The sequence below is a fragment of the Podarcis filfolensis genome (genome assembly GCF_964270895.1).
Source record: "Podarcis filfolensis genome assembly, chromosome: 2".
Classification (NCBI taxonomy): domain Eukaryota; kingdom Metazoa; phylum Chordata; class Lepidosauria; order Squamata; family Lacertidae; genus Podarcis; species Podarcis filfolensis.
The window spans coordinates 71,753,729-71,768,834 of record NC_139605.1 but is presented as its reverse complement, the minus strand read 5'-3'; the positions used below and the strand labels follow the sequence as shown (position 1 = coordinate 71,768,834).

General features: G+C 42.3%; 1 protein-coding gene across 2 annotated transcripts in view; it reads left to right on the top strand.

Annotated features, from left to right (window-relative positions):
- JAKMIP2 (janus kinase and microtubule interacting protein 2) overlaps nt 1-15,106 on the top strand; it is a 90,848-nt gene that overhangs the window by 55,912 nt on the left and 19,830 nt on the right. For both annotated transcript variants that reach the window (XM_083593923.1, XM_083593922.1), the window contains exons 3-4: nt 7,027-7,524; nt 13,606-13,815. In XM_083593923.1, coding sequence (XP_083450049.1) covers nt 7,027-7,524; nt 13,606-13,815 — 708 coding nt within the window. The remainder of the gene's footprint in view (nt 1-7,026; nt 7,525-13,605; nt 13,816-15,106) is intronic.

Genomic DNA, 15,106 nt, shown 5'->3' with positions numbered 1-15,106 from the left:
AGGGGATGGGGGTTGGTCAAGGGTTTGATAATGGTATAAGTGCAATTTACTCAGAACAAAAGGCTAAGCTAATACAGTGGTGCCCCGCAAGACGAATGCCTCGCTAAACGAAAAACCCGCAAGACGAAAGGGTTTTCCGATTTTTTAGCGGCTTCGCAAGACGAATTTCCCTATGGCCTTGCTTCGCAAGACGAAAGCCCACAGGGAAATCTCCGGGGACAGTGGGGAAGCGCAGCGCGCCTTCTCCTCTGTTCCCGGACCTGTCCTGAAGACTTGCGGTGGGAGGAAGGTTTTCCTCCCCACCGCCAACATTCAGAACAGCATTCTGAATGTTGGCGGTGGGGAGGAAAGCCCTTCTCCCACCGCAAGCCTTCAGGACAGGTCCGGGAACAGAGGGGAAGGTGCGCAGCACTTCTCCTCTGTTCCCGGACCTGTCTTGAAGACTTGCGGTGGGAGGAAGGTTTTCCTCCCCACCACCAACATTCAGAAGGCTGCTCTGAAGGCTGGCGGTGGGAAGAAAAGCCCTTCTCCCGCCGCCAGCCTTCAGAAGAGTTCCCCCAGGGCTGCCTAGGCTGAGGATAGCAGCCTGCTGCCCCGCGCGAGGGGCGCTCTGCTTCAGAGCGCCCCTCGCGCGGGGCAGACATTCGCAGCTTGGGGAGCCCTGCAGGAGTTCCCTCGCGCGGGGCAGGGAAGTCCTGCAGGGCTCCCCAAGCTGCGAATGTCTGCCCCGCGCGAGGGGCGCTCTGAAGCAGAGCGCCCCTCGCGCGGGGCAGCAGGCTGCTATCCGCAGCTTGGAGAGCCCTGCAGGGAACGCCTGCAGGGCTCCCCAAGCTGCGAATGTCTGCCCCGCGCGAGGGGCACTCTGCTTAAGAGCGCCCCTCGTGTGGGGCAGCAGGTTGCTATCCGCAGCTTGGAGAGCCCTGCAGGGAAGTCCTGCAGGGCTCCCCAAGCTGCGAATGTCTGTTTCAAGAAGTGGCAGAGAGATATTTCTAGATTTGTCTGGCAGGGCAAGAAGCCCAGAATAAAATTTAAAATATTAACTGACGCAAAGGAAAGAGGCGGATTTGCCCTGCCAGACCTTAAACTTTACTATGAATCAGCAGCATTCTGCTGGTTGAAAGACTGGCTGCTTCTTGAGAACACAGACATTTTGGACTTAGAAGGTTTTAATAATGTTTTTGGGTGGCATGCATATTTGTGGTACGACAAGGTTAAAGCACATAAAGCATTTAAAAACCATATTGTCAGGAAAGCATTGTTTAATGTCTGGATAAGATATAAAGATTTACTTGAAAATAAAACCCCAAGGTGGTTGTCACCGATGGAAGCAAAGGCTCAGAAAAAGCTCAATATGGAGGCCAAATGGCCGAAATATTGGGAAATATTGGAACAAGAAGGAGACAAATTGAAATTGCAGAGTTTTGAGAAATTAAAAGATAAAGTGCAAGACTGGCTTCATTATTATCAAATAAGAGAGGCCTATAATTTGGACAAAAAAATTGGCTTCCAGGTGGAAAAATCAAAATTGGAAACAGAACTGTTAGATCCCAAAACTAAGATACTTTCAAGAATGTATAACTTGCTGTTAAAATGGAATACGCAGGATGAAACGGTTAAATCTGCTATGATTAAATGGGCACAAGATGTTGGACATAACATTATGTTTGCTGACTGGGAACAGTTGTGGACCACCGGTATGAAATTTACGGCATGTAATGCCTTAAGAGAGAATATTATGAAAATGATATACAGGTGGTACATGACACCAGTCAAGCTTGCAAAAATATATAATTTGCCCGATAATAAATGTTGGAAATGTAAAGAAAATGAAGGTACATTTTTTCACCTTTGGTGGACGTGCCCAAAGATCTATAATGGGAAATGATCTATAATGAAATGAAAAAGGTATTTAAATATACCTTCTTGAAGAAACCAGAGGCCTTTCTTTTGGGCATTGTCGGCCAATTGGTGCCAAAGAAGGATAGAACTTTCTTCATGTATGCAAGAACAGCAGCAAGAATACTTATTGCAAAGTATTGGAAGACACAAGATTTACCCACTCTGGAAGAGTGGCAGATGAAGGTGATGGACTATATGGAATTGGCGGAAATGACTGGCAGAATCCGAGACCTGGGAGAAGAGTTGGTGGAAGAAGATTGGAAGAAATTTAAAGACTATTTGCAGAAACACTGTAAAATTAATGAATGTTAAAATGATGTTGGATTGAAAATAAGTGGTATTAGCAACAAAGTTAATAAGAATATGCAAAAATGGATTGATAATAGATGAAAATATAGAGTTATAATATGTTAAGATATAGAGTTAAGATAAATGAAAGAGGGTAAGGATTTGTTGATTTGATTATGTAAATGGGAATACAAAAAGGGGAGGTGTGAGGAGGTCAAGGAAACAAGCTAATGAGTTTAAAGATACAAAAAATGGATTTGTTTTTAATCTTTTCTTACTTATTCATTTTTTGCATTTTGTATTTTTATTTTTATTTTTTATTTTTTCTATTTTATGTATTTTTGTATGTTTTTTTTCACCTTTCTCTTTTTATGTTTTCTTGTTACTTTGTTAATCTTTGTTTTTTGTAAAATCTCAATAAATATTTTATAAAAAAAACAAAAACAAAGGAGTTTCTTCATTTTATTCTAACAACTCTGTGAGGCAAGTAAGGCTGAGATGAGGTGACTATCCCAAGATATACTGAAGCAACAAAAGCATTCCCCCCTTCTTTATTTTATTCCTTCGTCCATGGGTATGGAAAATATTTTAAACCAGATAAATGCTAAGGGGAGGAAAAGTTTCCAAAGAGCAATTTGGGTTCAGCATAGGTCACCAAAGTCTTCACATCAGAACTAAAACTGATCAGTGCTCTTCCTTAGGCAAGAGCTATTTTCATATCGCTTTTGGAGACAGCTAACTAAAACATGTCCCCAGAATCACCCTACAACAATTATTCCAAACTGAAGTCTTCTTTCAATGTCATGAAAATTCACATGGTAACCTCTATGCATATGCACTCGGAATACGGAGCAGGACCCCAGTGACTTCCCCCATGTACCTGCCAGCCCTGCATGGGTACAGGTGTGTGTGGAGACTTTCTAACCAATAAGAAACCCTGATCATCCTTACATGCATACGGTGAACATGAAAAGTTGTTCATCCTGGCATGTGCAAACTGGAAGCTGCATAGCCACTGGGGCCTGGGGTGGCATGTATGGTACTTTTCAATGGTCTAAGCATATGCCATATCCATTGAGGCGATTGTGCAAACTGTCCTAAATAGAGCAAGCCCAATTGCAGTGGAGGGAGCATGTGAGTGAAAGTCTGCTTATGCATATGCAATTATTCCAAATTGTACATGTGTGTGTGCCATGTGTATGCGTGTGCATGTGTATGTGAACAGGTGTGTGCTGAATCTATGTATGGTGGGTGCTGTTTATGTGTAACTTCTGGCCTCACCTGTTCTGGCCACACCCACTTTTGTTTGTCTCTGCCCACTGCCAGTATGTGGTCCGAGGAGGTTGGATGCAATGAGGCCCTCGGAATGAAAAAAGATTCTCCACGCCTGGTGAGGTGGGCTGAGTTTTGGACTTCACCCAAGGAGACCTGAGTTCAGTTCCCAACTGAGCCACAAAACTCACGATGTGGACTTGGGATAGTCACCTCATCTCAGCCTTACTTGCCTCACAGAATTGTTGGCTGAGCACAGATAGTCCCTTTTTTCCCTCCACAGAAAAAGTCCACACGTGCAGTTTCTGACAAGGCTTCATCGCTGCAAGCCTATTACAATATTATATTGATTTTTCCTTGGTGTTATCAGTGAGTGGGCCTCCCTGTTGGTTTTAAATATTTCTTTGCTTTCCCTTAAATTGTATTTCACTATATTTGTTGAAAAAGAAATACTCAAAGGAAAGCCTTATTTGTTTAACAAAAGCCTTTCCCCGGTCATCACTGTGCACTGAACACCCCTCCCCCTGCAAGCTTTAGTATTAAACCAAAATTGTTTCTCTATCCAAGTGTTTTTCCCTCACTAAATTGCTTTTGTCACTATCAGGCTGCACTTGAAGTCTGCCCTCGTGATGATGTTGAAAGCAGCTTACAGTGCAGAAAAGGCATTATTGTTGTTGTTTTCTGTCAAGAACCGTGAAATATTTATAGGGGCGAGTGCTGAGATCCATACATGAGCCCTTCTTTAGGCAAAATTCCTATTCAATATTGTTTCTGAAGTAATAAAGATGAAGTGCGGATTTAAGCCACCCATTCAGGTTGCGATGCACAGACTTCAAAAGCTCTGTCAGCAGATTTCAGATGGGCTCAAGGAAATAATCAGTGTTGCGGAAGGGCCAAGCTAGATGTGAGGCTTGTCACGTAGTTAACCCCAGCATGCTTGCTTATTTTAAAAAATAAATAGCTGGTGCAGGACTGGATTTAGGTTTGATGAGGCCCTAAGCTACTGAAGGTAATAGGGCCCTTTATATGTCCAACTGTCCTTTGTCAACAACAAATTGTCGCTGGTTTTTGTGTTGAATATATGCTATATGGTAATTTATAGACCTAATAGGTATCCAAAGCCATTTGCACATGCAGAATGTAGGCACCCTATATATAGAAATGAGCAAACCAGTGATATTTTAGGGAGCAGGCTAGCAGGCGGGGCCCATTACTTACATCACAGGAGCCTACACAACACAAAACACTGTTGCTGTATGTAGGTTTTATTTGATTTGATTTTTATCGTATATTTTGGAAATGTACATCCAGGGCTTTTTTCCTTTAATTTTTTTGGGGGCCCCTAAGCTATAGCTTGTTTAGCTTATACGTGAATCTGGCACTGAGCTGGTGCATAAGGTGTGGGCGAGCAAGATTGAGACCATGAAGGAAGGCTTAAAATCTCTCATCCTCTTGCCTTCTATTTGCAATGGCAGAAAAGCTCCCTTGGAGACTGGCTGTTTGGTGGCAATGTCATGCATGTGGAATGCCATCCCAGGTGAGAGTCACCTGGCCCTTACCTTGCTATTGTTTTAGAACCAGGCAAATATTTTTTTAATTTACACAGCCTTTTAAAGATTGCTAACTTTTACACTATTTTCAAGAATTTGTGAGTTCTGATTTTTACCCTCTTCTGTGTTGTCTTGTTGTTTGTTTCCTGCTATTTTTATTCTTTTGTAGGATTGCTGACTGGCTATATCTATATGCAGGAATGCTGACTGGCATATATATATTTACAGCAAATTTTGTAAATGATCTCTTCAGCTTGATTTATGCATCTTTTAAATTGTAGATAGAAGAAACAAAACTAGATTCTCCAGATGACAGGATAATTCCGCAGCAGTAAAACAAATCACATACACACAGTAAAGAGAGTTCATGTTCAAGTGTCAGAGGATAGTGCAGAGTGGGGGGATATTCGTCAGAAATAACCTGCGTAATGTAAGCCATCTTTTGTGAAGTTACAATCTTTAGATTTGCTTTCTGGAGTCAGGCCTGACACGAGCAGAATCTTCCCTTGCGTACCCTTAGATAGTATTTTGTGAAATTGAGACACAGAGGAGCAAAGGTTTAATCGTCACCTTGGCTCAAAAGCCATGCTTTCCTTTTCAGAATAAGCTGTATATTCAGAGTAAGACTGATATGCAGGGCTGGATTTAGGTTTGATGAGGCCCTAGGCTACTGAAGGTAATGGGGCCCTTTCTATGTCCAGCTGTCTTTTGTCAACAACAAATTGTCACTGTTTTTTATGTTGAATATTTTCTATATGGTAATTTATGGACCTAATAGGTATCTAAAGCCATTTGCACATAACAAAATATGTATTTTATCAAAGTAATTGTTGAACTGAAATACAATTACAAATAAGTATATATTTTATATTATATTTTGGAAATGTACTGTATATCCAGTTTTTTTCTTTAAATTTTTTTTCGGGCCCCCAAGAGAGTGGGGCCCTAAGCTATAGCTTGTTTAGCTTATATGTAAATCTCGCACTGCTGATATGAGATACCACCTTCTTCCATCTACAAATCTAGTAAAGTGGCCTGCATCAACAACGATGAATAGAACACAAAACTGTAGGCTGCCCCAAAACCTACCAGCCACAGAACACCTTAGTGATCTATTGTTAACCATTTTCTGGTGGCCCATTGAAAAATAGCAAACATTGGGTGAATTACAATTACAAACTTGCTTGCAGGTAAAGCACACCATATCCTTGTCCTCCCCCTCTGTATCTTCACCCTCGTGAGCCAGTTTTTTAAGCCTGAAATACAGTGTATTGGAACACATACAAAGGAAATGTGTTAGATTTCCCGAATAGCGGGGGTTTGGACTAGTTGACCCTTGGGGTCCCTTCCAACCCTAGAATTCTGATAGCAACAGCAACCATAACAAAAAGTCTTAGAAATTTATCTCTATAATTCAGAATGAATGGAAGCCGAGCATCTGAATCAGTGTGCAATTCCCCAAAGGTGGAGATCAGATTAACTCAGGTGTGAATTGCTTGGGACTCAGGGTTCACACTTAAGGTTTGGTTGGAAACTTGCTGCTCAGGACTTTAGCTACATTAGTAAACAAGCTTTTGGTCTCACTCTTGGAAGAAAAAGAAGCCATTTGGAATTGTGTGACAACTGCAAATTCTCTGAACATTTTTAAGACTTATATCACCATTATCAACTTTTAGGCCACAAGCAAAGACAGATCTGTTTACCCCAGCATTTTATTTTTAACTACGATCATATGGTATGATCATACTTCAGCCTACTGCTGTGTTCACCCTTTTAGTAAGGAAGGCTAGGATTCAGCCTTTTTATCAAATTGCAGGAGGAGTATTTGTATTAAGGAAGGTTGTTTAATTCTTTTGCTGTTGCTTTAAACTTCTGTGTTGGTATACTTTTTTATAATTGCCATCTGCTTTGAAACATTTTATGTAGCGACAAATGTAATGGATAGTCATTGTCATCATTATTAATTGTTTAATTACATCTATTTTTCTCTCTCCCTTGCTTTATTGTCTTCCCGTAGGTAAGCAGACTTGAAAGGGAGAAAACCCAAGAAACAAAGCGGATCCGGGAGCTGGAGCAGCGCAAGCAGACAGTGCAGATCACTGAACTGAAAGCGAAGCTCCACGAGGAGAAGATGAAGGAGCTGCAGGCCGTGCGGGAGAATCTCATCAAGCAGCACGAGCAGGAAATGGCTCGGACAATGAAAATCAGAGACAGTGAAATCCAGAGGCTCAAGTCAGCCCTGTACGCGTTGCGGGAAGGGAGCAGCGACAAAGTACGGACAGCACTGACCATTGAGGCTCGCGAAGAGGCCAGGAAACAATTTGACTCTGAGCGCCTTAAGCTTTTGCAGGAAATTACCGAACTCAAGTCTGCCAAAAAGCAGGTGGACGAAGCCCTGAACAACATGATCCAGGCGGATAAGATCAAAGCGGGGGATCTTCGGAGTGAGCACCAATCCCACCAGGAAGCAATCTCGAAGATCAAATGGGAGAGCGAGAGGGATATCCGCAGACTGGTTAGTAACCTTATCTGGATGGGAAGCCACTTAACAGGGCTCAGAAGTACATACAGTGGTACCTTGGTTCTCAAACTTAATTCGTTCCAGAAGTCTGTTCCCAAACAAAAGTGTTCCAAAACCAAGGCGCGCTTTCCCATAGAAAGTAATGCAAAATTGATTAATCCGTCCGTCCCAGACTTTTAAAAACAACCCCTAAAACAGCAATTTAACATGGATTTTACTATCTAATGAGATTATTGATCCATAAAATGAAAGCAATAAACAATGTACTGCAGTCACACAATCAGTCAGTAGCTGAACTGGGTTCCCCACAGTCACAAAAAAACAAAACAAAAAGAGCCGCAAAAACGCAAAATAAATAGCAAAAACAGACAGACCTCAGCGTAACACTCAAAATGGAAGCGTAACACTCAAAATGGAGCACATTCGGCTTCCCAAGACAGTTCACAAACCGGAACACTTACTTCTGGGTTTGCAGTGTTTGGGTTCCAAGTTGTTTGAGTACCAAGGCATTTGAAAACCAGGGTACCACTATACTGGTTTTGTGCGGTTGTCACAACTCTTATGCGGCGCCTGCAATAACAAAAGAAAGGTTACAGGGGCAGGAAAGAATTGGCTGCCGAAACAGGGCAGTGTAGCTTGAGATGCCCCCATCCTCTCCCCGCCACACACCACACGGATCAAATTCACTGTGGGAACATTGCATCCCCTTCTGAGTGTTATCAAGACTGACATATAAAATCAGTGAGCATAACTTACATAATAGTAGTTAGTCTCCCTCGTTATTAGGGCATGTGAACAACGCATGCAAGCAGCCCTCTTTGACTCCACGTGATTGTGTGCATGGGTACACAGCTGCCAAGAAAAAATATATTTCTGTGAACTTGGGGTGGAGGCCCACAGCCATTTCTTTCAGCACAGTCCCTAGGGTGGGGTGGGGGGAATAAGCCAAAACTGTACAAATGGCAATGTATTCCTTGTACCCCTTCCCTAGGCAAGCCATCTCTTTTTATAGGAAACTGTATTACATTTTTGCTTTGAAAAATCCATTTCTTGAGGGGAATACATTTAAAGCAAGGGGGATGGAAATATCCATCCCATGATACGAAGACTGTTCACCTCTCTATCTAGCCCGTCAGAGACTCGCCCCTTCTCCCCAGGCCATAGCCCTCTTCCATGCTCTCTTTGGGTGATTTTTGCCTTGGTGGGATGTTTCCTTGAACTGTAATAAAGCCACTTGCTTGCCTGTATGGAGGATGGAGTGGGCTGTGTGTACAGAAATCGCTGGCTTTTGCATGGCTGGGATGTAGACTTCTGTACAAAGTTGAAAGTGCAATCCTTCATCCTATCCACTTTTCCCTGTGTCCTCGTCACTTTCAACTTGCATGTGGCTCCTGGAAGATTGTTCCTTACCCCTGATTTAAAAGATGCCATTAGGTGCCATCCATATAGACCTGCACATGGTTCCCTGCCAGTTTTCAGCAAACAAGCCAAATTGTGCCACTGTACATAATCTGTCTTTCTCTTTCTCTTTCTCTTGATGTATCTCTCATTTTCACACTGTTCCTATAATTGTCTTTGCCTGCTTGCAAAGGTCAGCAGACAAGCAGTGAAGTAGATTTACCCATGCAAGTAGGCACACCAGCCTGCTATTTGAAATGGAAGCACAGGAACTCGATTTGCAATTGTATTTGTTTGCCCACAGGTAGGGGCACAGCTTGCCACTACTGCGATCCCAAGGAGCACAATGTTCTAGGGCTGAGGTGAAATGGGGGTGAAGTGTTTTGTGTACAGTTCCACCCTTGGTGAATGCATTATTCCTTTATATGTCATTGGGAGGTTCTTTTGCACCCCTTTGTGAAAGGGTCTAACACTTTGCTCAATAGGATAGCAGGTTGGGGGTTAAAGAGAAGATGTGAATCCCAGTTAAGGTTTTTTCACGGCAGGCAAATGACACCTTCCGTCGCATGTGACATTCACATTGCATCACTTAACTGAGATGTGCATTTGAATTCTGATGCAACATGCATGCATAAAGGAGGCACCCATGATTAGAATTGGACTGTAGCAAAAATACTCTGCCAGTGAGCAGTGGAACTGATAGTACAGTGTGACACAACCAGGTGGACAACAGGGATGCTTTCTGTCCTCAGTGATGTCATCATATAACAAATTTGACTGGATACGTGCCACTGTGACATCACCAAATTCAGTATGTGATCCCTGATTAGATTAATTAATCACTGGGGGAAAGCCCTTCAAATAATAATAATAATAATAATAATAATAATAATAATAGACTCCAAAGCAGCAGCAAATGGGAAACAATGGCTACAAACAAATGTTGAAAACTGTGTTAAAGAGTGGAAGGTAAAGGATCAACTGCAGATGTGCCTTTAATTTATTGCTGCTGTTTAAGAAAGTATTTTCCTCTTCCTCTGGCCTCCAAGCTTAAAGAGGATCAACTTGCTTCTCACTGTTAGTCTTGTAAAGTGTGCACAGAGTCCTACACAGAACAATACATATAAAGGAACATGAGTATACCTTTCAAAATGATATATATATTCAGTAAAGCAGGAAGACATCTAGTGGCAAGCAGAAGTCTAGAGAGAAATAACAAAGCCAATCTCCCCCCCACCCCCCGTGTGTGTACAAAACACTGCTGAGTGTATACAGAGAGGGAGTGTTGGATTCAGTCCACAGCGCTGAATTTGTCTGGATGACTAGCCCAGAATACAAACTTTTTGGGAGCCACATACAAAGCCAGACCCTTGTGTCATGCATATTGGCTTAAAAGCACATTTCACCAGACTGGCAGCTCTGTAAACAAGATCAGACCCTGCCTCGCAGACTTTGCTTTGCTTTTAGGAAAGCAACTCCTGTTAAGGATTCTGCAATCACAAGATATTGCAGGCTCTGGAAGTGGCTTTGAGTTATGTGTGGAAAATTATCCAGAGTCTATTTTGTGTGAATGCTTGCACATAGACACCCCAAATTAATCATTTTCTGAGCATTTATTATTCTTATTTCTGTTATCTAGTTCATACCAAATTGTGACATTTTCAAGTCTCACATTGAGAGGTCTCAGTCAAAATCAGCCTTCCCCAGTGTGGTTTCTCCCTGGTATTTTGCACTACAACTCCCAACATCATGGTCTAAATTCTGGTTAACAGTTTCACTGCTAGGGAAAAGCTAATACCAAAAGTAGCCAACATGATGCCTTCCAGATGTTGCTAGATATCAACTCCCATCCGCTTTAGCCAGCATGGCTGATGGTCAGGGAGGATGGGAATTATAGTCCAATAACTTCACATTGTAATGACCAGGCCTTCTTGGTAGTGGCACCCGCCCTGTGGAACGCCCGCCCACCAGATGTTAAGGAAATAAACAACTACAGTATCTGACTTTTAGAAGATATCTGAAAGCAGCCCTGTTTAGGGAAGTTTTTAATGTTTGATTTTTTATCGTGTTTTTAGTATTCTGTTGGGAGCTGCCCAAAGTGGCTAGGGAAACCCAGCCAAATGGGTGGGGTATAAATAATAAATGATGGTGGTGGTGGTGGTGGTGGTGATGACACCGAGTAAATTGAACATGACATTGCAGAGAGGAATGGGAGATCTGAGTGTTGAGGGTCTATCGTTTGTTTGTGGCTTTTTTCCTTTGTTTAGTTTACTGGATAGCACTGTGTTGTTGTTTTGCAGTACAGTATACAGTCCCACACTTAGCTGGGGAAATTGACTTCAGTTGATAAATGCTAGCCAGACATTAATCTGAGTCACCTTCTTGTTCTAAAATTGTTCTATACTCATCTTACATAAGCAAACATTTATATGACTTTGCAAAATGAAAAGCTGCTCAGCATCTACTGATCTTATCTAAACGTTTTACGTATAGTTCAACAACCAGTACTGCAGTTAGGACTACTGACATTTTTTATGGACAACTGCTTCATTTTTATAGAGTTGCATGCAGAAAATCAGGTTTCCCTGTGACTGCATTCCCATACAGGCAAAAGAGCTGACTGACTTCTGGATATCAAGCTTATATTAAAGACACAGAGCCTTTGCCATCAAACTGTGGGCAGGTCTATGCCATGCCTTTAAACCACATCCAACACACATTTGAAGTACATGAATCTCCCCAAAGAATCCTAGAAGCTACAGTCATCGTACATCCGGCCCGCCCCCCACAAAAAACCCTACAATTCCCAGCATGGTTAAACTACAGTTCCCAAGATTCTTTGGGGAAAGTCATGTGCTTTAAATGTGTGTTGGGTGTGCTTTAAAGGTATGGTGTAGATCTGCTCTAATTAGCCTACACCGTCTAGAGTAACATATGTAGAAGTTAGCAAAATGTGCTGTGTCCAAGTCAAAGATATGCCTTTAGCACACAGTCTTAAATGGATAGAGTGAATGGGGTACACCTCACATTAAAAGATCTTACAGGGGCCCTCTAGGTGTTCTTCCCTGCCCTGTGACAGCTGCTTGCTCGTGAGTAGTTTGCACATGGCTGTGAGAACGTTTAAAAGAACCAATTGTATGTTTATTACAGATTTGGCACAGCAAACACACCCTTTCTTGATTTTGTAGGAAATATCTACTTTATAAGGTCATTTAAGCAGTCTCCCCACCATACAAGAACTCCCTACAGAAGAATATCTGAAGAGCACAACAACAACCTTTCCACAGAGTAGTGCCAGCCAATACAAATGGAGTGAAAACTTCTCGATCCTAACTGCAGGCCTGGTTTAGATGCTCTAAAACCCCCAGCGCAAATACCTCCCAGAAAGTAGCATAAGATCATATGCAACCACCTTGACTGGTGTTGCTTCCTAGTAGTGATTGGTGTAGGTGCAGTAATAAATCCCTCCCCCCTTTATGACTGGCTACTGGGAAGCACCACCTCCCAATGTGGTCAGACTGGGTCAGACACTACTTTCACTATACAGCTGCCTCCATGGACCTTTCCACCTGGAAAACTTTAGATGTAGGCTCTTTGAACCAGCCCATATTTATCACCCCATACTGACTCAGCATGTTTTTCACCTGACAATCACATGGTAAATAGGGCAGCTATGAGCTGGTTTTTGGGGACATGCTGATCTGTCCATCACACAATTAAACATTGCAAGTTGTCTCATTTTGGGAAAGTATCAGAATGTGGATTGAGCTCAGATACAGAAAGAAATAAAGAAGAAAAAATCATGAGGCCAAAATAATTCAGTTTAGGGTAGTTCCACCAGGGCCAGATTTAGGTTTGATGAGGCCCTAAGCTACTGAAGGTAATGGGGCCCTTTATATGTCCAGCTGTCCTTTGTCAACAACAAATTGTCGCTGTTTTTTGTGTTGAATATATGCTGAATGGTAATTTATGAACCTAATAGGTATCTAAAGCCATTTGCACATAACAAAATATGTATTTTATCAAAGTAATTGTTGAACTGAAATACAATTAAGAAGAAATATATTAATAGTGAAATAATTATTAAGTTCTAACTTTTAAAAAGTTCCTTTTAATTTTTTTTTGGGGGGGGCCAAGAGAGTGGGGCCCTAAGCTATACCTTGTTTAGCTTATACGTAAATCCAGCACTGGTTCCACCACATAGCTGCTACATAACAAAATGTTGTGTGCCCACCAAATAAAATATTTTCTTAGCTCTGTAGAATCTATATGTCCCTTTTTAATGTCCTGTTTTCAGCCTTGGCTTGTGAAGAGTTGCAATCTATCTTTCCTTTGGCTTTTTCACATGCCAGGACATAACAGTCAAAAATCTGACAGGTGTATCTTTTCTAAACATCCAGACACAGATATGGAGATTCTTTGCCTTTTGGATTTATGCCTGCTGTACAGCTGTATAATCATTCCTTGACCATAAAAAGTTGCCAGCCGTAACGGTAGGGGGTGGAGAGAGTAAAACAATTGACTGAAAAGTTTCTGTTCATAGATTGAAAGGCCTGTTTGAATGTAAACAAGTTGAGCTTCTGTATTCTGTAAACTGCCTTCATGAATGTGTAGAAAGTACGTTGGCTCACTGCTCTGGCTTGTGGAATAACACTGTCCTCCCATGTCTTAATTCAGATGGATGAGATCAAAGCAAAAGACAGAACCATCTTCTCCTTGGAGAAAGAGCTGGAGACCCTGACTGGATATGTTCAGAAGCTTCAACTGCAGAAGGAGGCTTTGGACGAACAGCTCTTCTTAGTAAAGGAGGCCGAATGTAACATGAGCAGTCCCAAAAGAGAGATCCCAGGCAGAGCAGGAGATGGCTCTGAACACTGCAGCAGTCCTGTAAGAAAGGGGAACATTTGGGCTTTGACTGGATGCACTTTGCCCGCTTATTGCATCATTTCCACGAGGAAGCATCCATTTGTGGTGCATGAAACGTGCCCTCTTGTGGCTGCCGTAAGACTGCACTTCAATACGCTCAATTTAGCACAATTTGCAAAAATGGTTATGGAAGTTAAAGCTTAGCATTTTTGTAGTAGATGGAAGTTGAAATATACTCAGAGTCGCAAAGTGATTTCATGCTCTTTATTCAGCTCATAGTGGTGAGGAGGAAGAATGAAGTCCCCTCAAAGTATCTGCTTATATACATTATTTACACAATGGGCTGCACATGATTGGCTAATTCCGGAATTCTCCTGTAGGCCAATCAGGTTGTGGATTCACTTCTATCTGCAGCATGATTGGGTGGTTCCTGCCGACCAATCATACTGCTGCATTGTTCTAGGACCAATCAGACTGCTGCATTCTGAATCCTATTGTTCTAGGACCAATCAGACTGCTGCAGTTTGGATCCTATTCAACTCAGTACATAACAGAAGTGTTCAAATTTAAAATAAATCTGTTCAACAGTTCTGTAAAGTGGGGATGTCGAGGCTGAGAGATAGTGGCCTACCTACGCCCATTGCGTTCATGGCCGATTCAGGAGAGACCCGTGCATACTATGCAACAATTATTTCATTGTTTGAATGCTTTATTTTATGTGAAATCATAAATGAATTGAATCCCAGAGGGTGAGAGACATGGTTTCAGGGGCGGGGGGCTAAACGTTTTGTCTTCCTTGGAATGAGGTTACCAGATTTTTTTCAATGAATCCAGGGACACATTTCAACTTCCTACCAAATAGGTAGATTTTGTCAGGGGACTGATTTGTAAATCTGGGGACTGTCCCCGGGAAATGGGGACGTCTGGTAACCTTACCTTGGGATCCATCATTTCTGCCAAAGAACTTAAGAGTGGTAGTTTCGTAATCTGAGGAACCGGGTTCGCGTCTCCGCTCCTCCACATGCAGCTGCTGGGTGACCTTGGGCTAGTCACACTTCTTTGACTTCTCTCAGCCTCACTCACCTCACAGAGTGTTTGTTGTGGGGGAGGAAGGGAAAGGAGAATATTAGCCGCTTTGAGATTCCTTCGGGTAGTGATAAAGTGGAATATCAAATCCAAACTTCCCTACACAGTCCAGCTGGTAACCAAGCAGCTCTTGCAGTCCATTTATGCAGCAAATGTACAGAACCTGGCATTTTGGATCAGCTCAGTTTCTGAGCAACCATCAAAGGCAGCCCCACATAGAGCACAT